Here is a 23514-nt window from a genome sequence, read left to right as displayed (position 1 = left end):
AAATTGTTGTTGTAAGGTGCTAACTTTGTGGTAACTTGTTACAGCAGCCACAGGAAACATGTAAGTTTTGCCACCGGGAAGATGGGTGCTGCTGTAACAATTACTCAAAAATGTGCAAGTGGCTTTGACATTGGATGGTGGGCAGAGACCGGAAGAATTTTGAAGCATGTCATAGGAAATACTAGACTTCCTAAACAAACGATAGGTAGAAATATGGACATCAATGCTTGCTGGCGAGGACTCAGAAGAAAGTGAGAAAGCGTAGAAAATACATATATTATCATCAACAGGACATTGTTAGAAATGTGAAAGTTCAAGGCAGGGCGTAATACAGTAGCAGAAAATGTAGCCGAAAGGCATTGCTGTTATGTGGAATGCAGACTTAGTAAATTTTGAACTTGAATATTTAGCTGAGGAGATTTCCAAGCAAAGTGTTGAAGGTCTGGCCTGGTTTTTTCTGGTTGCTTATGATAAATTGTGAGAGAAATGAGATGAAGGAAGAACTATTGAAGTCAAAAAAGAACTAGATTTAGGAAATCCTCAGCCTACTCAGATTTCAGAAGTTGCCAAAAGCAGGAGATTGATTGTTTGGAGGATGCTCTAGAGAGGCCAAGAGCATGGCTGGAGTACCTTTTGCTAGAGATTAGGAGTCTGACTTATGGATCCCTCTACCATCTCTGCAGCCTTCCAGAGAGGAGATGGGATGATGCGGGAAAGATCTGTGAAGACCCTCTTCTCTAATGGCACAAATCCCCGTGACATACATTGGTGACCCACAAGGTTTTTGAGAATTCTATAGGAGCATAAACACTGCCAGCTTCAGGACGAGTTTGTGGTAATTTGTTACCGTAGCTCTAAGACACTCATAGCTAACATTTTGAACACTTGCTATGTGCCAACACTCTCCCTGCTTTACATGTACTTCCTTGTTTAACCTAACAGTACACCTATGATGCAGCACTAGTGGTATCTCTACTTATTATACACATTTTTGTTTCTTTGTTTAATAAGCACTCATAAGGTACTCACTACTTCCTAAATGCTTTACAAATATTAATTTATTTAATATTGTTCTATTTTATATTGTGCTTATCCTCCCCAGAACACCCTTTTACTAGCTCTGATTGGTGAGTATTTTTTGTGTGTGTCCTGGGATGCATTTGAGGTGAAGGTAATTCGGTGATGCTTTTTGTAACCTAGGTTTATATACCGAGTTCTTCAGGGATCCCTGTTTCCGTCGCCACTCCTGAGGGCTAAGCACTTGGACAGACTGACTCCAGAGGAGAGGACTGAAGCGCTCAAGAAGTGGAGAGGGGCTGGGAAGATGGGTCAAGCAACGTCTACGTGTGCTGACCACTCAGCTGCCACGTCAGAGGGAGGAGCCATGAGTGGGCCTTCTGTCGCCTTTGCCATGACGTTAGCCACTTCCTGTGCTGTTGAGCAAGGAAATGTACATGAAACTGCCTTGGACTCAGACCATTGTGAAACGGAGACCTCATGGGTGGCTGGACCCTCAAACGGTTAAAAAGGCAGGATACCCTCTTTGGAGCTGCAAGTATTCCTTCAAGTTTGGAAGAGGACTTTGTAGAGGCACCTCTACCAAGCAACCATGACTCGAATTCTTCCTGAAGGGTCATGACTATGTTACTGGTTTGAAAAAGCCATCGCGTTGACCTCGATGGTATGTTCCTAGATGCATTCGTAAGAAAGGGTAGAGTTTGACCTAGACAGAGTGTAAGGAATTAAAGTATTTAATTCAGAATCAAATGTTTCTTTTATGAAACATTTTGGATTTTATGAGAGCATTTTAAGTGTCTTAGACATATAAGTGTTTTCACTTATTTGAGATATATTTATTTTACTGTGAGACCTCAGATTCCAGAGAAATGCTTTCACTGAGCAGACTCCAATCTGATTTGATTTTTTTTTAAGAAAAAAAAAATGTAGTTTGATTGATTAGTTGGAATTCAGAGAGTTCCATATTTTTAAAAAAAAGTTATAAATGGCTAATTTCCAGAGGAAAAAAAATAAGAGCCCTTTGAACAACAATGTACCTAAAATAGAATGATAAAATATAGTTAGTTATTAATAGTTTTTTATTTCCTATGAGATGTTTTTGGTCTTCTGACTGAAGATGCTAGGCATACCTCTGTGTTCATTTCAGTGTTCTCGTTGGGAAGGAGCAAGGGGGCGGCTAGGCCTCCATCATGTAATGGGTTAATCAGTGTGCAGATGTTAATTGGGGAACAAAAGCCATGGGTAAGACACAGCATCAGCTGAGCCTGTGGGCCATTTAGCACTCCCCTGTATCCTAAAATTGACAATAGCCTGATCAAGATAAGACAATCAATTTCAAAACAATCACCAAGAGACCATTTGAGAGTTCATAGTCCTTGCAACATTTTTGGGGTTGTAAACGCTAAAAAATGAGCTAGGAATTGAGACTAGGACAGGTGGTTCTCAGAAGGATTCCATGAGGTTCTCAGAAAAATTTGTATTTTAATACATTTTTGGACAGAAATATCTATAGCAGGTCAACTGCTGTTGCAAATCATGTATGCTGTCTTTCGTTGGAACAAAAACTATTTTATACCAAATAAGGCCGGTTATAAGATCATGTGTTCTTGTTGAGTTCTTTTAAAATTCTATATCGGTTCATCTGAAAATTGTCAGCCACCAATTACCCAGAATTCCCTTCATGAAATCTCCTTGTTAATGTTTTGTTTCTATATCAAAGTTGTCTTAATGACTATTAAACTATTATTCTCAGGACTTTATCTTCTACCTGCTGTCTACTGTCTTGGTCTGATTTTTGTAGCCTTCTGATATTATTGTAAACTAGAGGATTAGTGCACGAAATTCATGCATGGTTGGGGGGCGGGTTCCCTTAGCCCAGCCTGCACCCTCTCCAATCCAGGACCCTCAGGGAATGTCTGACTGCCAGTTTAGGCCCGGTTTGGGTGTGTGTGTTGGGGGGGGGGGGGGGGGGGCAGTCGGACATTCCTCTCAGAATCTGGCACCACTGGCTCCTAACTGCTCACCTTCCTGCCTGCCTGATCACCCCTAACTGTCCCCCCTGCTGGCCTGCCCCCCTTCCCCCCACCCCTCCAGCCAGCCTGGTTGCCCCATAGTGCATTCCCTGCCAGCGTGGTCACCTCCAACTGCCCACCATCCTCTCCCCTTTCCCCCCTCCCCACCGTGGTCCTAGTTTAGTTGCCCCACCCAGCTTGCTGTTCAGTCATTTGGTCTCCCCTCACTAACACCCCTGCCATCCTGGTTGCCCCACGCAGACTGTCCGGTCGTCCGTTCTGTTGTTTCAGATGCGACGGTTGCTTAGCCTTTTATATATATAGGTAGTCTTTCATATAGACCAATTTCCAGAACTTTCAAAATCCCACATAGCTATTAGAAGTTGCTTTCTGCTTCCTTATAGATTTTTATTTTAAACAAACTGTTCAATAAATAATGTGATACAAAACTGTCATCATTCCTGTGGATACTCACTGAATCCAACTGTAATTGGTGCCAGAACTTAGAAGGAAAATCCCTAAGTACACCTTTTACCAGAATATTGTTTTGACTCTTTCTTATATGGAAAAATCTATGATATTATATCACCTGTTATCCTCATAGTAGCTGGCATTCATTCCCTGAGATAAATCTTTGGATAAATAAAAAATTGGAAATATTTTTACTAGTAAATAAAGTTTTAGAATCTAATGGTAAAAGAATGAGCCAAAAAGACTAAGAAAAGCTGTCAAGTATTTATACATATGAGTAAATGAAACTCTTAATTGTTCATGTTATGGGGCCACAATTCCTTGATCCCAAAATCCCAAGAACACTAAAAACTGAATTTTTAAAAAATAAGTTAGTTACAAACTCGATGCCCAGAACAGAGGTGAAGCTGTCATGTACTTAATATAATTTTTATATATTTGCTACAGAAAATTGTACTTTATTTCTGGGTGTTAAAGTGTATTTTTAAATTTTTGAAAAATTCTGGGTTCTTAAATACATCTGTCTCCCAAGTGCAAAGGAACTGGGATCTGTTCTAAGTCTTTAAATGGTCTCATTTACAAGTAAAAAACTCTTACACGGCTTACCCAAGCTGATGTGAACAGTTGCATTTTGGTATCAAATCTATCTCACCAAATTTTGAGAAATTAATATAATTGCTCCTAGTAGCCAAAGAAAAGTGCCTAATACCGTAGTATATATTTGGGGATGCAATTTTACCCCAAAAGACTTATGAAAGAATTGGATCCATTTCTGAAAATGTACTCTAGACATTAAAAATCCTTATACTCTCAATTTTTGTTGGATGCTCAATGGGTAATTTGAGAGTATTAGCAACCTCTAACTCCAGCCTAATCAAGGTGTTATCTATCATCTAAACTAGTAAAAGAGTGTGTTCTTGTGAAAATCTGAAATAAGACAGGTATTTTGATGGGTAAAAAATTGGGTGCCAACAATTATATTGGGAAAGACAGTTTTCTGGGACATTCTATCCATACACATAAAAAAAGAGATTATATCATTTTATTTGTATTAATGGTTATTTAAAATAAGTACAATATGTACATTTCACCGAACATCAGTTGAGCAAGGCTAAACGTTGTTACATTAAGTCTGTATGTACAACTATAACAAAACAAAACTGACCCATTTTCTTCAACTTTCATACAGCTGTGACCCAAACTCAACTGCTGGATTTCACACTCTCCATACGTTTATGCAAACTACAGAACAAGCGATGAATAACATGGAAAGTGTCAAGGCAACTTTTTGAATTTCAAATATGTGTGCACATACAAAAGAGTACAAAAATACATGTATAAAACTGCAGGTAGTTTCTATGTGGAATGCTGAGGCAGTCCGGGTTGCTGATGGAGCTTAGTAGGGGATCCTACTTGTTCCAAAGGCATTTGGATGTTGCAGAAATGGGTGCAGCTGTTGAATTGTGTTCAATTAGGTGCAGCTATTGATTGAATTGTGTTCTGAAGCTTTTTAGTGTGGGAAAAATAACTTGACCACTCATCACTAAAGATATTGATGTGGGTAAAGTGGCCCAGTGCTTAAAAGCATCTTTACATGTTTGCTTTAATTATCGATGGGAAGAATGAGCAACACCAGATATTAAACATCTTTCGGGGAAAATTATAAAATGTTATGTAGAGCTTTCCTGTGCTTTGAGATACATTTCTGTACTTTATTGGAATGGACAAACTGGAAAATATTTCATTGGGGTAGGGTGCAATTTAAAAAAAAAAATTTTTTTTTAAATTTATCTCTGCAGTCGAAAGCAAGTTCTCCTTTGGCAAAGCAGAATCGCAAATTCCATTGTCACATGGAGGGAACCAAATAAAAATATTGCTCATGGGTATTTTCCTAGCTTTTGAAATCTCAGTCAGCCAACTGACAGACACTGAACAAACCCCAGTTATAGGGGAAGTTCTGTGGAGACGTTTCTACCACATCACAACCTTGGTTTAAATTCAGAATGAGCAACTCTACAATAAAATTCCCACAAAGCTTTTATTGTCAACCTGTGGAGGGACATGCTCCCCACTTCATAAATGGTACTTCCAGATGGACACTTTAAAGTCTGTGCTCATGGTGATGTCTGAAGTGTTCTGTGCTCAGTGTGTCGCTGCTGCAGCGACCTACAGGGATGCTACTTGTCTTTCGCCTCCGCCTTTCCTCAGTGCTCAACGTTTTAAAGACTTTGGAAGAGTCCTAGTCAATAACTTAAGCATGTACTAAATTATCTTGGCTTTTAATAAATCAAAAGCAAGTCACCGAGGTTAATATGAAAGTTGCCACTATGCTATATTATACGTGAGAAACAAAAGCTGGCAGACTGGTCAGCCTGCAGCTCAGTGTGCTTTTTCGTGACTGGGGAAGAGGAACCTTTATAACTGTTGCCCTCATGCCTGCATTACCCTCACTCTCCAGGGTCCGCAGTTTCACACTAGTGGTCAAGGTTAAGCTGACAAAACAACCAAATAAGCTTTGCTTCTTCTTTTTTTTTTTTTTTTTAAAGACTTTCATTGAACTTGAAATAAGAAAAATAAAGCTGAATAACATTAGCCTGAAACACGCGGTGCAGTGCACTGCCCATGTGTCCAGGGAGTGCTCCTCTGTACAGCTGCCTGCGGGAAGTGCTCCACAGCCAAGACCCCGTTTTCTCTCAGTGCCGCCGGCAACAGTCCTGGCCGTCTTTGGAGTCAGATCAGGAGGAAGGTGTGAATGTATATCTGTCTCTCAATCCATGGGGTGAAGTAGGACACGTTGCTATAAACTCCGGGCCCCTGCACTTTGGAGAAGCAGATGGAGCCCCATGAGGTAAGGCCAAACAATGTCCACCGTCCTCCAGGCTGCTCACAGACGAGAGGCCCGCCGCTGTCCCCCTGTAACGAGGAGCAGGGAGCATTAGTCACAGGTGTTTCAGAGCCCGCATGGTGTCCGTGTCATCCTGAGGGTACGCCAGAGCCAAACCCAGCGTAACCAAGCTTTTGGAAAATTCCCACAAAGCTTTTATTGTCAACCTGTGGAGGGACATGCTCCCCACTCCATAAATGGTACTTCCAAATGGACATTTTAAAGTCTAAAAGGAGCCGAAACCAGTTTGGCTCAGTGGTAGAGCGTCGTTCTGCGGACTGAAGGGTCCCGGGTTCGATTCCGGTCCAGGGCATGTACATTGGTTGCGGGCACATCCCCAGGAGGAGGTGTGCAAGAGGCAGCTGGTCGATGTTTCTAGCTCTCTATTCCTCTCCCTTCCTCTCTGTAAAATATCAATAAAATATATTTAAATAAATAAATAAATAAAGTCTAAAAGGAGAGGGGTGGCTTAGGAAAAGATTTTTTTTTCTTTTCTGTGAAATCAAAAAACATTTTTAATAGTCATTTCCCGTACTTATCAAAATATGTCCTATTTCTTAAACTTATTGTATCAGAATCAATTCTCTCGTAATCACACTCTTTAACTTTGATCCATTTTATAAATGTAGAAAGTACCCAACATGGAACATTCAAACTTACCACGTTCAAGATTCTATGTGAATGAATGCATTAAGTAAAATATACTCGGGGACCACATACTGCATTTCTTAGGACCTTGTCAATTAGAAAATGCCACACGAGAATTACTTACCATAAGGTATTTCATTTCTTTTATATCTATATTTCATATGCATAGAGATTTTCATATTCTTGATATTTAAGTTTAGGTGCTGCATTTGAGTTTTATTCGGTTCTTTTGCCACATATAATTAATCTTAAAACTCGATAACTTTATAAAGTTAATAGTTGCTACATCTGAAAGATCAGAGTAGGTTAGAGGGTGTATTCTGCAGTGCCTCAAAAGAAAGGGATACCTTAGAAAATAAGGAAGCAAATATGGTGGACACTTATGAATACTCCTGGCACTGCAAAAGTTTCAAACTTGGAAGTATATCTATGCTCATTCCCCCTTGGCGACATTGAAGAACAATGGTAATCATGTTTCCTGATACTTTTCTGAACACTTGTCCTGCATTACTTCATTTAATCCTCACACAATCCTTATGAGTTAATAATAATAATAATAATAATAATGTGATATAATAATTATTATTAAACTTATTTTAGAGGTAATAAAAATGAAGCACCACAAGTGTAGAACTTGTTGATTGGCAGGGCTATCATTTAAACTCCGGCAGCCTAGCACCATGGTTCCAACCCTATAACTAGGCTAACTGGCTCCTTAGAAACGTCAGTGAATAGAACTGCTGTGAAAGCAAAACTGAGTTTTTGATTGTGCTGTGTGCTTTTGGGGCGGTGGTGATCTTGACATTCATAAACTCCCAATGCCTTAAACCTAAGTAATGAGTGTGGACCATGCAAGGGTATGAATACATTGTTCTGCCTAAAAAGCCCAATGGGAAAACCTGAAGCGAAATTTATTGGAAACGTTAGATATACTCCTCAATTTTTATTAGACATACTCCACAATTTTTTCATCTCCCCTTATATAGAAGGAATACTAAGACGTTGACTTACTCAGGTTGAGCTATTCAGTATGCCAGAGAGTGATTAAAATGGGGCGTGTGTATGGGTTTGCTCTACAATTCCAGATCAGAAATTTAACCCGAAAATTATTTAGCATCTGCTCTTTGCAAGGTTCCGTACTGAGATCCACAGAGGAAGGCACTGTTTTTGTCACTGAGGAGCCAGAAGTCAGCTTTGCTAACCAGAATACCTTTACACGAAAGCAAAGTCTAAGGACTAAGGCACCCTCACAGGAATGAGCAATTACCTCCAGGTGGGGAAGAACAGAAAAAATGCCTTCCTAACACCTGGGTTTGAGGTGGGTTAGCGAGGTAAGGGGCATTTCTAAGGTAGAGAGCAAGAGGTGCAGAAGTGGCCATTCAAAACGACAGGGAGCATACAGCTGAGGCGTTTGTCTGTCTTTCTGGCCCTCTTTCCCTCTTCGTATAACTGGTCTGTGGGCCCAAGTTAATGTTTGGCTTCAGGATTGACCCGATGATTTCTAGACCTTAACGGGAAGGACCCACAGCGTCCAAAGGGCCCTGTGGATAAATCGGAAAGATGATGAGAGGCTCCAGTGAAGATTCTTGCTCCAGACCTAGTCAAAGTAGCTTCGGTTTGTTTTGTGGTTTGTTTTATGTTCTACCAGGAGCTGTGTCAGAGAACCACCGGTATGCACCCCGCAGAGCCAAATTCCCACAGCTGACGAAGTCGGCGTGACCAAGTTCACATTAGACACCAGGTATGAGATGCCTGTGCCTGTGGCTATGCACAGCCTTCAGTTCCCTTTCAAGAATCACCCTCCTTTGGAAAAATGTATTCACAGTCATCATTGCGACTAGGATAGTGTACTGGCCCAACACCCAGGTCCTGGAGCCAGGTTTCCTGTGTTCATAGCATCACTCTACCACCTTTTGTGCTGGGTGATATTGAGTAAATTACTCAACCTCTCTGGTCCCTTCTTTTCTCCATTTGTAAACTAGGAAAAACAATGATACAATTACAATAGGTGATGGTGAGGATTAAGCGAGTTGTTATCAAGCATTTGGAAGAGATCCTGCAGCACAATAAGCACCAAATGAAAAATGTTAATATCCATACAGTCACTCTTCATTGAGCATATATGCCAGACATCCCATACAGACATGTGAGAGATAGGGGCTTTCACAGACACCAAACACCATGCAAATTAGACTCAGTCCCACTTGAATCAGGAAAAGCCTATCTAGAGAGGTTAGATATTTTCTCCAGGTCACATTCTTACCAGAAGAGAAGAGTCTAACTCACGAAATGCTGTGTCCCAAGCCCTACAACCATTCTGTCTCCCAAAACACTACTTTAAAAATGTTTATTATTTATATATATTTAAATATAAATAACTAGAGGCCTGTTGCATGAAGATTTGTGCAAGAAAAGGCCTTCCTTCCCCTGGCTTCACTCCCAGCTGTCTGGGACCTGCACGTCCCCGCTTCTGGCCTGTGCATCACTCCTGTAGCTCCCTCTATCCCCACCATCCCCATCATAGCAGGTATCCTGCCCATGCCTGCATATGCAAATTAACCCACCATCTTTGTTGGGTTGATTTGCATACTCACTCCTGATTGGCTGGTGTTTGTTGTGGAAGTACAGTCAATTTGCATATTTCTCTTTTATTAGTTAGATATTTATGTATTGTTTAAGAGTCCCAGAAATCAAACCTTGGAAGACAGGCTTCCTCTACCACTGCCCACCTCAGCTGGCTGTGTGTGGCCAAGGGCCCGTAGCAATGGTGGCCTCAGTGAAATGTTATGGGAACCAGCTGTCTGCCTCCCTCTTTCCCCTGGCAACTGTCTAAGGAATCCCCACTAGGCAATCCCCAAACCTCAGGTTTGCCCACTCTGAGACAGGACCAGCAGAAGTGTCATTTTATTATGCTAGGTCAGCAGTAACATCATTGTTGAATCTCTTCTTTCAATTCTAAAATGGGGGCGGGGCAACTGGACCTACTCCAAAGCAGTGAAATAGCAAAGGTGCTTCACAGCCTGGACGGAGAATGACTGCTGTCCCCACTCTGTAGTAAGCTTCTTTGCGCCCTTGCCCTTTTTTCCTTCCATGGGACAGAGTCCAGTGAAACAGCCAGTGAGTGTTTATCAAGTTGCAAAGAAGACGCTTCCCTGAACTGCTTAGTGAGCATGCTCTATGAACGGCTGTGACCATGAATCCCAGTGAGGTCACATGCAGTGACATTTGTAGACATGTTGGCAGCCCAGTGCAGGCCCAGACAATGCCGGTGTGCTCACTGCTGAGACAGAGGTGGCTCTTCACACACCCGGGGCTGGGGTGTTGCCTGTGCTTTCATGCCTTCACCCCAATGGCAAAAGACGCCATTGGTGTCCCCTGCTTCCCAGGCAGCCTGGTGGGGGCCGTGGTTACCACTCGCTCCTCTTAGAAACTCATTTGTCTTCGCCCCTAAAATGGACCAGAACAGCTGCTTTCCCTCCCGTGGCTGACGCACGTTCTGTGCCCCAGGCAGAGGAGGAGCGAGCTGAAGGCCACCTGAGTAAGCCGAGAGCATGGAGGCAGTAAGGGGACTCGCAGGGTCCTGCATGGAGGGCATCACTGTGCGAATAAACATCTGCTAACTAGTCATTTTCCAAAAATGCTCCCCAAGGGCCTCGTGTGAATAACAATGAGTGTGTTTGGGCCCACCGGAGTGACCGCTGCACTGGACCACCTCACCCATCAGAAAACCACTCACCATGCAGGAGTCCACTGTGCCGGACTCGTAGCCCGCACATACCATCCGGTTGGTGATGGTCTTCATGTCGAAGTGGGACTGACACTGCTCCAGGGAAATCACCCGGACTTCTCCCTCCTGCAGCTTGTAGGGCACTGGGGCATTAAAAAAGAAAAGGGAAGGAAGGCAGGAGAGAAGGAAAAGAGGGAGGGAGGGAAGAAGGAAACATACAAGAGGGTAAAATGGCTCACAATGAGGCTAACTATACATGAGATGATCACATTTTTATTCCCCCAAAGCCACATTTTCTACTTAAAAAGTCATTTCAAAAACAAGGCTTGTTCACAATCAGAATTTTCCAATTAGAAGGTTGATGGCACTCCTCTAAGTCAAAGCCTTTGTTGTATTGAGAAAAGCAAGGCACAGAGTAGCTAAGTCACTGGGCTCATGCTTTCCCCAGTAAAACCAACAGCCACTGCAATGAAACGGAAAGTGATCACACACACACACACACACACACACACACACACACACACACACCCCGCTCTGCCCCAGATGGAGGCTGCCAGCTCTGCCCCAGGACACACCCGCGTCTCCAGCAGGCAGAGCCCTCCTGTCCTCAGCTTAAAGACTGTCTCACCACCAGACCATGTGCTATGGGGGCCGTTATTTGAGGAAAGAACTTTTGATCCTAGAGGACAGGACAGAGAGATGCTGAAAGGGACAAAGCCATCCCTTAGTGTCTGAGGGGACAGTAGGAATGCCATCTTGCTGGAAAGTTCTCAAAAAAGGGCAATGGCTTCTCGAAGCATGAATCTGTGGTTGTTTCGCCATTCTACAAAATTGTACACCCTGCTCTCGTTTTAAAGGTGACGGCAGTGCAGTGGAAATGCATAGGGTGTCTTATTGGGAGGAGGAATCATGCTTGGAAAAAGCAGTGTGATGAGGACAGCGGGAGTTTCAGGCGTTGTCAGAGAATGGTGGTAAGAACAATCGCTAACATGCACTGGGTACTCAGATCAGGCCAGGCACCGCCACTCCCCGTGCTCGGGGGCCTCTTGTCTGTCAGCTGTACAATAGTCCTATATATTAGGCAGTTGCTATTACCGTATTTTCCGGCGTATAAGACGACCCCCTAATTTTACAGATAAAACATAGGTTTAGGCCTATATTCGATGTATAAGACTACCCCCCACTTCAAAGAAAAGACTTACTTTGCCGTCAAGATCTGCGGTAATTTTTGTGCAATTTTGGTCTTTTGCCCCCGATTTTTGGTTGACTTTTTTTTTGTTTCAAAAGTCGTCTTATACGCCAGAAAATACGTATGTAACCCGCACCCTTGCTCCTCACGCTGCACTATATTTGTGGCAGGTGTGATCTGTTACAGGATTGCTGTCAGTTTGATGTGGATATTGTGGGAGCAGTAAGAGAAAGTATATTCAGCCCTAACTGGTTTGGCTAGGGCTGCTAGCTGCTAGGTGAATAGAGCGTCGGCCTGCAGACTGAAAGGTCCCAGGTTCGATTCCGGTCAGGGGCATGTACCTTGGTCGCAGGCACATCCCCAGTAGGGGGTGTGCAGCAGGCAGTTGATCAATGTTTCTCTCTCATCGATGTTTCTAACTCTTTATCCCTCTCCCTTCCTCTCTGTAAAAAATCAATAAAAAAAAAAAAAAAATATATATATATATATATATATATATATATATATTTTTTTTTTTTTTTTTTAAAGAAAGTATATTCAGCTATTATCTCTATCACAGTACTACTTGTAGCTTTTAGGAAGAAGATGCCAGGAACGGTGAATCACATGTCTGACTTTGCCTTTGACGTTCTTACACGAGAGCTTTACAGACATCGCTGACTTATTTCTGTGTATTGAATTTTTCTTTTTTGGCATCAATTGACCATAGAGAGAGGAAACTCAACATAGCTCAAAACTTATCTGACAAAATAAAAAATAAAAAAAATAAAAAATAAAAAGGCCTGGGCTGGCGGCTGCTAAGGTGGCTCACAGGACAGCAATCAGCATCGCCATTCCCGAGAGCCACGCAGCACCCATGACACGGAGTGGCCTTGGAAAGAAAACGTCTCCTGGGTTAAATTCATATTCTCAACTTAAAGGGGTCAAGCGAAACTGGGAGTCCATTTGGGGGCTGGGAGTAAGTAGGAAACATGTTTCAATGTCTTTGTTTTGTATGTTTAAATCATCCAGGGAGCCAGACTACTTTAATCAACTTAAGTAGGCAAATAGCAAACCAGTTTTCTTCGGAGAAGGACCTACTGGTTGTCTTACAAAGGTCGACCAGACCAAATCACAAGGCGGGACTGGAAATGGGGCCGAGCCCTAGACTACAGGGCGGAATGCCTCACCGCTGGACAGGCGCAGGTGATTGGCCGGCAGGGCGTGCAAACCACCCGTGGAGGCGGGTCACAGGGAAGACTGACAGGTCTCATCTGGCTTGGCAGCGCCAAAGCATTGGCACTGGCTCCCTAGAGAGAGACTCTGAGCTGGAGGAGCGTTTTGAGGTTGCCTCTGAGCTGGGCCAGTTTGAGTGCCATTGCTAACACTTGTCATTTGCGTGGGAGAATGACGCACATGCCCAGTGTGGACCATTTGTGCCTATACTTTTTTTAAAATTCATTTTTTTATGTAAGTCTTTAAAAAAAATTACATATTTTAAAAAATAAAAAATAAGCCGAAACCGGTTTGGTTCAGTGGATAGAGCATCAGCCTGCAGACTGAAAGGTCCCAGGTTCGATTCCCGTCAAGGGCACATACCTGGATTGCGGGCACATCCCCAGTGGGAGGTGTGCAGGAGGCAGCTGATTGATGTTTCTCTCTCATCGATGTTTCTAACTCTCTATCCCTCTCCTTTCCTCTCTGTAAAAAAATCAATAAAATATATTTTTTAAAAATAAAAAATAAATAAAAATAAATTTTAAAAAGTGAAGTACAACTACAGGAAGAAATAAAAAAAATGAACATGTGACAAGATAAGAAAAAGGCATGTTTTTTTTTTTTTTAATTTTTAGAGAGAGAGGGAGGGAGAGGGAGATAGAAACATCCATGATGAGAATGAATCATTGATCGGCTGCCTCCTGCACGCCCCCTACTGGGGATCTAGCCTTCATCCAGGCATGTGCTCTAACCAGAATCGAGCCAGCAAACCTGGTTCCTGGTCCAACCGCTGAGCCACGCTGGCCGGGCTGTGCCTGTACTTTCAGAAGTGAAATGGGGGAGGATTGCCAAAGACTCAGAAGTAACTCAGCAAAACCGGTTTGACTCAGTGGATAGAGCGTCGGCCTGCAGACTGAAGGGTCCCAGGTTCGATTCCAGTCAAGGGCATGTACCTGGGTTGTGGGCACATCCCCAGTAGGGGGTGTGCAGGAGGCAGCTGATCAATGATTCTCTCTCATCATCGATGTTTCTAACTCTCTATCCCTAACCCTATCTCTCTGTAAAAAATCAATTAAAATTTTTTTTTTTTTTTTTTAAAGAAGTAACTCGGAGTCTTCCCGTTACCAGCTGCCAGGCAGAGCGCGGCGCGGACCGGCTTACTTTTGCTGCCCATGTGGCCCCAGCCTGAGATGGAGCAGTAGGTGCTGGGCTCCAGGACCTGCCAGGCGCGGGGCAGGCAGACGGGCCGCACGTAGCTGGTCTCCTGCACCTCGGCGCTGAGCTCCACGATGCTGATGTCGTAGTCCACCACCTCGCGGACGTAGCGCGGGTGCAGGATGATGCTCTTCACGCCGCGCGTCTGCACGAAGGGCGTCGGGTGGTCCAGGTTGTTGATGCCAAACACCACTGTCCACCCGGAGGCGCTCTCTCTCCTGCAACAGCAATGCAGGAGCCATTGGCCTCTGAACCTCTCCAGAGAGGGAGCTCAGCTTCCCATGCGTCCCCCGGGCCCATGGAGCGGGCAGGGGCATGGACACAGTGGCAGGCACCGGGTCACTACACACAATAACCGGTCCCTGTGGTCTGCAATTTGCCACAGTCTGGTTTAGGCACGAAAATGGCAGATTCGTGCTTCCTGCAGCCAGCTAGCCAACGTCAGAGATTATCTCTATCTTTTCCGGAGAGCACAAACTTCCCCTTTTTTACCCGTTTTGATTTTGCTTTAGAGTCTCAAATATTTCCCCTTTTTTAGGAAAAGGATGAATATTTATAATGAACACCTGGAATAAAAATCACCCTATTTTTGTCTTGCTCCAGAAATAGCATAATTAAGTGGCAAAGTGGAGGTAGTTTAAAGGTTACCAAATTTGTTCTAGGAAATAATCACGCGATAGTGTCATTGCTGTTCTATAAATAGTACAAATGTCTTACTTTTAGCAGTGGGCTCTGCCCGCGGTGTTTCTAAAGCGTTCCCTGTGGCACATTCCTTGTTGACCACAGGGAAGTGTGTGAAGGGGCTGGGTGTGCATCCCTAAGTCAGACCACAAGGCTGCCCATCCGGAGGGCCATCGCCTCTCGGTTCTGCTCCTTGCTGTCATGTTGAAATGGCCCGTGTGACTTGACCTTCCGATTGTTCCAGGAAGGCCAAAGTTCTGGATGCCAGAATGATCTTTTCCAGATCCCTCAGGTCATACCTTCCCCACCAAAGCAAGAGACTACCGAACCCTGCTCAGGTGCAGAGGCAGAGCACACGGGTAGGGAGCTGCAAAGCCAGAAGAGACAGAGGAGTCGCTGTGAAGGCTGAAAGGAGAGGAGCTCCCAGTTCCAGCAAGCCCCGGGAGCTGTGGATCGGCGTGCTGTGGCCCAGACCCAGACATCCCCACTGGGAAGGGAAGGCAGACAGAGGACACCTCCCCTCCCAGGAGGCAGGACGTGGGGAGAGCGGAGTCAGGTAAGTTACCAAGGGCTTTTGACAACCACACTGGCTCACTCTCCAGGGATGCTCAACAGCGGCACCCAGGGGAAGGGTGGATAGAAAATGGAACATTCCCGTTTTACTGGACATCATTACCGAAAGGAATGGATCGACCCCTCACGTCGATAAAATGGGGAAAAAAATCGTGAATGACTGGCGTACTTCATAAGCACCTAGAAGATTAATTATATATATATATATATATATATATATATATATATATATATATATATATAGTAACCCTGAGGACACAGCAGGGGTTCAGTAGGAAAAGTCAGACCAAATCTCTCACTTCCCTTTCCCGAGTATATTGAAGGACTGGGATCGGGACAGGTCTGCCCAGCGTGTATGGCAGAAAGATCTGGGACCAAAGAAATTGAAGGTCCTGGTGAGAGGGCTGACATGAGGAAGCCAGGGCACTTGGTCAGCTGGAGAGAGAAAGGAGACGGGGAGGCTGAGATAATGGGGGAAGGAATGCAGACAAGCAACAAAAAGTCTTGTCAGAGAAATCAAGACAAGGGCGACTGGGCAGGTTAGTGATTGTGGTCACACTAGAGGCCCAGTGCATGAAATTCATGCACAGAGGGAGGGGTTATCTCAGCCCAGCCTGTGCCCTCTCACAGTCTGGGACTTCTTGGGGGGATATCCGCCTGCTGGTTTAGGCCTGCTCCCAGAAGGGAGCTAAGCCAGCAGACAGACATCCCGGAGGGGTCCTTAGCACTGCCACGGGTACGAGGCTCCCACCACCGCAGCTGCACACATTAGCTGAGAGCCTGGCTCAGGGCTTCTGGCTGAGCGATGCTCCCCCTATGGGAGCGCACAGACCACCAGGGGGCAGCTCCTGCATTGAGCATCTGCCCCTGATGGTCATTGCATGTCATAACAACCAGTTGTTCTGCCTTTTTGGTTGATTTGCATATTTGCTTTTATTATGTAGGAGGATAGTAGGATGATAGTTATTCATGTGGGTTTCCTGGAGAGAAATCAGATGCTTCTGACAATTACTAGTTGTATGCCAGACTAGGAAGGTCATCCTTCCGTCTCTCAGAGGCGGAAGAAGGCAGGAAAATCGCTGTTCCGTTACCCCTGAAAGGCAAAGTCTTGCTCCCTTACAAAACGGTTGAAGTTGAATTCTTACTAGGGCATATGGAACTTGATCTGACAGCTTAGCATCTCATGTTTTTAATTTTCATTGGGGATTTTTAAAGACCTCTCCATGGAAGAGCAAAACAAATTTGTGGCTTTTCCCCCACCGATATAATTAACACAGACAGGCTTGAGGAGGCCCACAGATGGGTCACACTGGGATTGGCAAAGCATGGGATCAGGATATGAAGTAAATCCCATTAACTGCAGCAATTGATGGCTCCAGCAGAGAGGAAGGCTTATAATTAGAAGTGCTCAAAAGCTTGCAAGGGCCACCGGAGAGACTGTAAAGTAGAATCAGAGTCATTAGCACGCATTCGAACGAGGGCTTGTTTGAAGTTTGGCCATTTCTTGTTTCTTACAGACAAGCCAGGCCCCTCTTGACAGTTCTGTCAAGTTTAGTGTTCCATAAAATGTCACCAGGGCCTTTGATATCTTACCCATTTCCTTAATTATAGACACATATTTCTTCTCTGTTGCAAGGCTTCTTCCCTGCACAGATCTGTCGGTGAAAGAGGAGACTTGGACACCACATACAGAAACAACAAAAGCTGGATCTGAACCGGGATGAACTAGCACGTAAAGAATGTGTTTTCCTTAAAGACCTGTCGGATTCATCCAGGTAATCACCTTTTGATGAATGTACTCCTGCTGGTCTAATCTCCTACTCATCACGGAGTTATAAATCAGGCCTGGAAGAGACATCCGGAAACATCTGGCCTCTTCCGAAACAATAACACCGCCGTGTATTTCCTGACAGACTACACAGACTCCTCAATAATGCAGGGTCTTAGACACTAAATGTTCTCAAGTGGAGGTACTGTTGGAGAGTGGGGATTTTTGAGCATGCTTCCAGAGAGGCTGTGGACTATGTCCCAGATGGAGCTGTCAGTGCTGACACCAGGCCAGGCCTTGAGATATGGTCTCATGGCCCCTTCCCAGCACATAGGCTTTCTTTCACAGAACACTGCCAGCTTTCTGAAGAACAGGATGACCCTGTGAACAACATGGTCATCAATGGCATGATCCTGACATAGCTTAGGAAAAACTGTTTTGTCTAGTGTTGCTTACTCTGTAAGTACAGGATGTGGTTAATGGGCTTAAAAGCAGTCCTACACAAAGGATCACTGCTGCTCTCTGGTCTTCCTGCGTGGAGAATAGCAGAGCAGTCACCAGGCCGGCTAATAAAGGCTCTTTTGCTTTTGCATCAGACTTGGCTCCCTGGTGGTCCTTGGGGATCTTGAAATCTGGGCATAACAGTACTAGCTTGATGTTTTATATTTCATTTCCCCAAAAAAGAGTGATCAAATAACTGGATATACACATTTGCATTTCAAAATCACTTATCACATTATATTCTAACGATTTAAGTGTCTGCATCCTCATTAGGTTAGCAATCCAAGGAAAAAAATGTGTATTCATCTTTGTAACCCTCACCTGGAACTAAATACATGTGCTAGGAGTCTATTCTGCAGAAGGGAGAGCACCAGTGGGTGAGTAGCTTTGTATAAGAAGGTGTATTGCAATGTTTCTTGAAATGGTAGCAAATTGGAACTAACCTGAATGTCCATCAGCTGTGGAATAATAATTAAAAAAAAAAAGTCTTGATAAATCTATATTGTAGGATATCATGTGAACAATGGGCCTTGAAAGGACTGACTCCATCCTGTCCCTCACCCTCCACCTGAACCATAGGCACTCCATCTTGTTCCCCTAACCTCCATTTTGTAAGAACTGCCCTCTAAAATTTTCCACTAAACACAGAGGGTCCTTTGTTCCGTTAATTCCAGGAAGTAACTAAACCAGATAGCCTCCTAAACAGAAGCAACTCTGCTATTTCTAGCTTCTGTAAGCACACTTGCTCGAATAATGGGGAAAATAAGACATTTTGGAAAGGGGCTAGCAATCTAAATCTGTGCCAGTAACCTAATGTGCATTCTTAGCCATCCTATAGTGTAGTCACTGCCCCCTCTTATTTATCTGGTCCCGCAAGCCACTCTGCGGGCCTGGGGGTCTGGTCCGTCCTTGGCTCCTCTCATGCCGGTGTCTTCTGGTTATCTGAGCTGTGCTCAAGGCTGCAAGCTTTCTGCAGATATCTGCTGAGCACACTGCCCCATCCCAGCACTTCCAGTTCTTTTGCCTTTATAAGCTAATCCGTAAGTTCATTCGGGGCTGCGAGGTTTTGGAGAAACATCAATCTTCTTGAGGTTGCCGGCGTTTGCAATAAAGACTCCAAATTCGGCCTCATGTCTGTGGCATTTTCTGTTTGACTTGCTGAATTCCAATATAACAATTCAGCTTTGGCATAGAATGAGTTAGAGCTACATCGGTTGACCTGGAGGAATGCCGGCGATATATGAGAAAGTCACCTTACAAACAGATTCCAAATTGTAAAAGGAAACAATGACGCCTTGGGGGAAATGCATTTGTTTATAGCTGTGCCGGGACATTCACCAGGCTGTGATGGGGGTACTGTGAGGAGGATGAAGAAGTAAAGGTGAGAGTGAGAGGAGAGATAGTGCTAGCAAAATGCAAAGATACTCATGCCATAGTGCTAAGGGAGAAGGTAGAATGCATGACTTCAGTAATACTGTTTTTTTAAAGTTGACCTTTATCAATGGTTCACTTATTAATACTAGGCATGATTCTCAGGGCTTTCCAGAGGCTGGCTGAATGGCTGCACCATCCTGGGACGGTTATTTCCTTCATTTCAATTCATTTATTTCAATTATTTTTTTCTCTCAAATTCGCCACTTGCTGTGTGACCCTGGATCAATTCATGAGCTTTTCGGGGCCCAGAAAAGCTCATGAATTGATCCAGGGTCACACAGCAAGTGGCAAATTTGAGAAAAAAACAAAATAAAACAATAATAGGCCAAAAAAATGAAATTGCATTTTTTAAAGAAATTAACCTGATCAAATGAAAACAACCAATTAGGTTTTAGGACTATGACTTACTTTGTTTTTAAAACTTGCTATTGCTTAATATGGCTTTTAAATAAAGTAAAATTATTAAAAATAAAATCGGTGGTATGGTTATTTAAAAGAATGTCCTCCCCCAGGCCAGTGTGGCGACTCGGTTGTTTGGTGCATCATCCGGTACACTAAAAGGTGGCAGGTTCCAGTCCTGGTAAGGGCACGCACTCAGGTTTCAGGTTCGACCACTGGTCAGGCAGTATAGGAGCAACCAATCAATGTCTTCCTCTCTCTCTCTCTCTCTCTCTCTCTCTCTCTCTCTCTCTCTCTCTCTCTCTCTCTCTCTCTCTCTCTGTTTCTCGCCTCTCCCTCCCTGCCCTGCCCACCCTCCCTTTCTCTCTTAATAAAAAAAAAAAAAAAAGAGTCCTCAAACCCTTTGACACTCCTCCCATGGAGAAGAGTTTTGTGTTTCTTCCTTTGGATCTCGGTGGGGCCTGGAGGGCTCTTACCGGCCCCACAGCAGAAGCGGTGTTGTATGTCTTGGAGGCTGGGTCACAAAAGGCACCGCATCCTCCTGGCTCCCTCCTGGGAAGCTCACTGTGCTGAATGCCAGGGATGCCAGTCACCATGCTGAGTTCCATGTGGGGAGGAGCTAAGGCCCGGCCCACGGGCATCGCTGCCTGGAGAGCACAGCCCCTCACTCAGAACCTTCTAGCTGGGCACCAGCTATGTCCTTCTGGTGTCTGACCCGGATCTTCTGGGAGCATAACACAGGTTTGGGGTTTCTTTGTTGTTATCGCTCGGTTTGGTTTTCTTGTTCCTGACCTAGCAGACAGGTGGAGCACATGAGGACCTTCCGCAGTGATGTTTGTCCGTTGGGGGTAGGTATCCCCTTGGTCCTACTTTTCTGCTCCTTTAGGCACATTGTCCTGGTTAATTTATGTGCTAATGCGGCTGGGCCATGGTGCTAAACTATTTGGTCAAACCTTCTGGATTTTTCGGTGATGGTGTACTTGGGTTAGATTAACATTGAAATCAGTGGCCTTTGAGTAAAGCAGACCACGGTCCGTAAGGTAGGTGGGCCTCATCCAATAAACGGGAGACGTAATAAACAAGCCAGACCTCCCCTGAGCAAGAAGGAATCCACCTAGCCAATGGCCATTGGACATGGACTGCAATGCCACCCCATCTTCCGGCCAACCCCATTAGATTTTGGACTCACCAAGCGTCCACAATCATGTGAGCCAGCCTTTGAAAGTAAACCTCTCACTCTCATTGGTCTCTCTCTCTCTCTCTGGAGATCCCTGACTAATGCACATATACTGTGTTTCCCCGAAAATAAGACATCCTCCGAAAATAAGGCCTACTTACAGGTTTCTATCTGAGTGAAATATAAGGCATCCCCCGAAAATAAGGCCCCCCTAAGCTAAACATGAGAGATTTGGTCCACTGATTCTGAAAGAAATGGAGTCACAAGAAATTCACCAGGAAATTCAGGAATTGGATTGTTATGATGATGTTCCAGAAGATGATGACATGATTGTCATTGAATAAATGAGCAAATTCTTGATACTGTAGGATTCACAGTTTGTCTGGTTTGTGTTGACAACTACCATACTACCGTACCGTATACAGGTAATAAATTTCCTTTATTTTTATTTAACAATAAATGTGTACCGTATTCTTCTTCATGGAAAAATAAGACATCCCCTGAAAATAAGACCTAGCGCATCTTTGGGAGCAAAAATTAATATAAGACACTGTCTTATTTTTGGGGAAACAGGGTAGTACCTTTAATTCTGCTTCCCAAATTCCTCACTAGTTCCTCCAGCACCCTCCCCTCACTGTAGTGTCCCCTTGAGTAAATCCCCCGTTGAACTCCACATGTATTCGATGTATTCAAAAGGGCTAGAAAAGACACTCATGCTAGCTGGAGAGTCAATCCGCTAAACTTCCTATTCCTTCCTCTTTAGGCCATAAATCATAAGCAAGAGCTATCCATCGCCAATAAAGGAGCCGCATGTACATAGGCTGACAGCACCGAGGGTAGAAAAAAAACAAGCAGAGAAAGACCCGGGAGGAAGATCAACAGTGGCTTTTGCACCAAAGTGGCTTCACTAGGAACGCCCAGGTGGGTGACAAGATGACCAGACGCAGGCAAAGCGAAGGGGAAAAGGTGGAGCTCACCCCTCGAAGCAGTGGGCGACCGTCAGGACCCACTTCCTGGCAATGAGGACGCAGCCACAGATGTGCTCATTGGGCCCGCTCTGCAGGGAGCACTGCCAGGGCCACCTTCCAGGGCGACTCGTCCGGCCCCCGAGGATCCTCTTGTTCATTCGGGCAGCAGGGCGGCGCCCGCAGTCTGCCAGGGAGCAGGAGAGGCGTGTGTGACTCACCCCCAAACCCAACTAGATGCTGTCACGTTCAAGGGATCATTTTTCCTCCCGAGCCAACCCCGCTAAATGAGGTGTATACCCCACTGGGACACTGCTCGCTCTCTCACCTTGTTTAGCACACAGAAGAGAAATCTTACTTCTGCTGTGGCAAGACTGCCTGGATTTGGAAACATAAGAGGGTATGGTATTAAGTTACAGTCATTGTTCACTTCAGACACTAACCCGTGAAAAGCAAGCCATGGGTTCAACCCTTACCTGAGGTCAGTTCTCAAGGCGGGGCTGCTGTCAGCATCACCTCCAGGATGGGGGTGTACAAAGGATGTGTACTTTTCCTAGTTGACTTAATATCACCCTCATAAAATTTCACATTTGCCAGAAGGGATCCTATTGTTTGCAAAGTTTCCCAAAATATGAACTCAAACCATGATTTTCCAAGTAGGGAGAAGCAAGTGGGGGGAGGATTGGGCTGTTGCTTAGAATCCATAGTGAGGGGCACCGTGTCAGATTTTTATGCTCATGGAGGGGCATAAATATTTAAAAAAATTTTTGAGAACTAGTTTGAAAGAAATAAAATATTACTTTAAAAAGTTAGAGACTGGATTAAAAAAAACAAACCCTGAATAGTTAAATTGTCAAATAATCTTGCCAAGACTATTAGATTACGGATCTATGACTGGCTGACAGGAAAAAGGGGGTTAACTTGATTCCATGTGGCTCTAGATGTCAGGGTCAGGACTAATGGTAGAATTTATAGGAAGTGTGGGCTCAGGAAAGGAAGAACTTTCTAAAAATTGGAGTTAACCTTTGAAAGCAAGAACATGGGCCCTGTTTAAGTACTTATCAATGTGGCTGCATCAGAAAATTCAGTGTGGGATACATCAAGTTCTAATCATAAAACTCCTTCCAAGCATGAAGCCTTTATTTACAGTGTAAATTAAAAAGACAAAAAAACCAAAAAACTGAGGGACTGTCAGATATATCGTGACATGCTTAGAATCCTAGACCTCTCAGAAAAAGGTATATAGTCATTTCTACATTTCTTTTTGAAGATTTACTGTATTTTTATTTCTTGCTAAATTTGCATGGTGATCTGTGTAATTATTTGTATACCACAAATTACATAATACAGAAATAGCACATTTGCTTTTTTGACTCCCCTGAAGTTGTATCCCTTCTCTCTCTCTCTCTCTCTCTCTCTCTCTCTCTCTCTCTCTCTCTCTCTTCTCTCTCTCTCTCTCTCTCTCCCCTACCCCCCTCTCGTTATCCTTAACTTCTTTGTAGCACTTCCAAATATCTGAAATTCACTTTGTTTACTAGCTTATAGCCCATCTGTTCACCAATATAATGTATGTTCCTTGAGACCAGGGTCCTTGACCCTCTAATTCTCTTCTATATCCCCTCAAAGCTTAGCACTGAACTTGGCATGGGAGAGATA

The 23514-nt window shown here is 44.1% G+C and overlaps 2 protein-coding genes across 6 annotated transcripts in view; one reads left to right on the top strand and one right to left on the bottom strand.

Annotated features, from left to right (window-relative positions):
- The window catches only part of ATP10D (ATPase phospholipid transporting 10D (putative)), a 75019-nt gene extending 72235 nt beyond the window's left edge, over positions 1 to 2784 (top strand). For all 4 annotated transcript variants that reach the window (XR_014796411.1, XM_084899739.1, XM_084899737.1 and 1 more), the window contains one exon: positions 1201 to 2784. Coding sequence is in view for 3 of the 4 variants with exons in the window: in XM_084899739.1 (XP_084755865.1) it covers positions 1201 to 1525 (325 nt within the window). In the remaining variant the exon portion in view is untranslated. The remainder of the gene's footprint in view (positions 1 to 1200) is intronic.
- A 1741-nt stretch (positions 2785 to 4525) lies between these two features.
- Positions 4526 to 23514, bottom strand: part of CORIN (corin, serine peptidase) — a 188154-nt gene continuing 169165 nt past the window's right edge. For both annotated transcript variants that reach the window (XM_084899835.1, XM_084899836.1), the window contains 5 exons: positions 22187 to 22236; positions 21871 to 22045; positions 14307 to 14578; positions 10769 to 10902; positions 4526 to 6413 (listed from right to left, as the gene is read on the bottom strand). In XM_084899835.1, the coding sequence (XP_084755961.1) occupies positions 6231 to 6413; positions 10769 to 10902; positions 14307 to 14578; positions 21871 to 22045; positions 22187 to 22236 (814 nt within the window). In that variant the 3' untranslated portion in view covers positions 4526 to 6230. The remainder of the gene's footprint in view (positions 6414 to 10768; positions 10903 to 14306; positions 14579 to 21870; positions 22046 to 22186; positions 22237 to 23514) is intronic.

Source organism: Pipistrellus hanaki (genome assembly GCF_964339955.1).
Source record: "Pipistrellus hanaki genome assembly, chromosome: 1".
Classification (NCBI taxonomy): Eukaryota; Metazoa; Chordata; class Mammalia; order Chiroptera; family Vespertilionidae; genus Pipistrellus; species Pipistrellus hanaki.
Note: the sequence above shows the minus strand (reverse complement) of the source record. Positions and strands in the feature narration are given on the sequence as shown.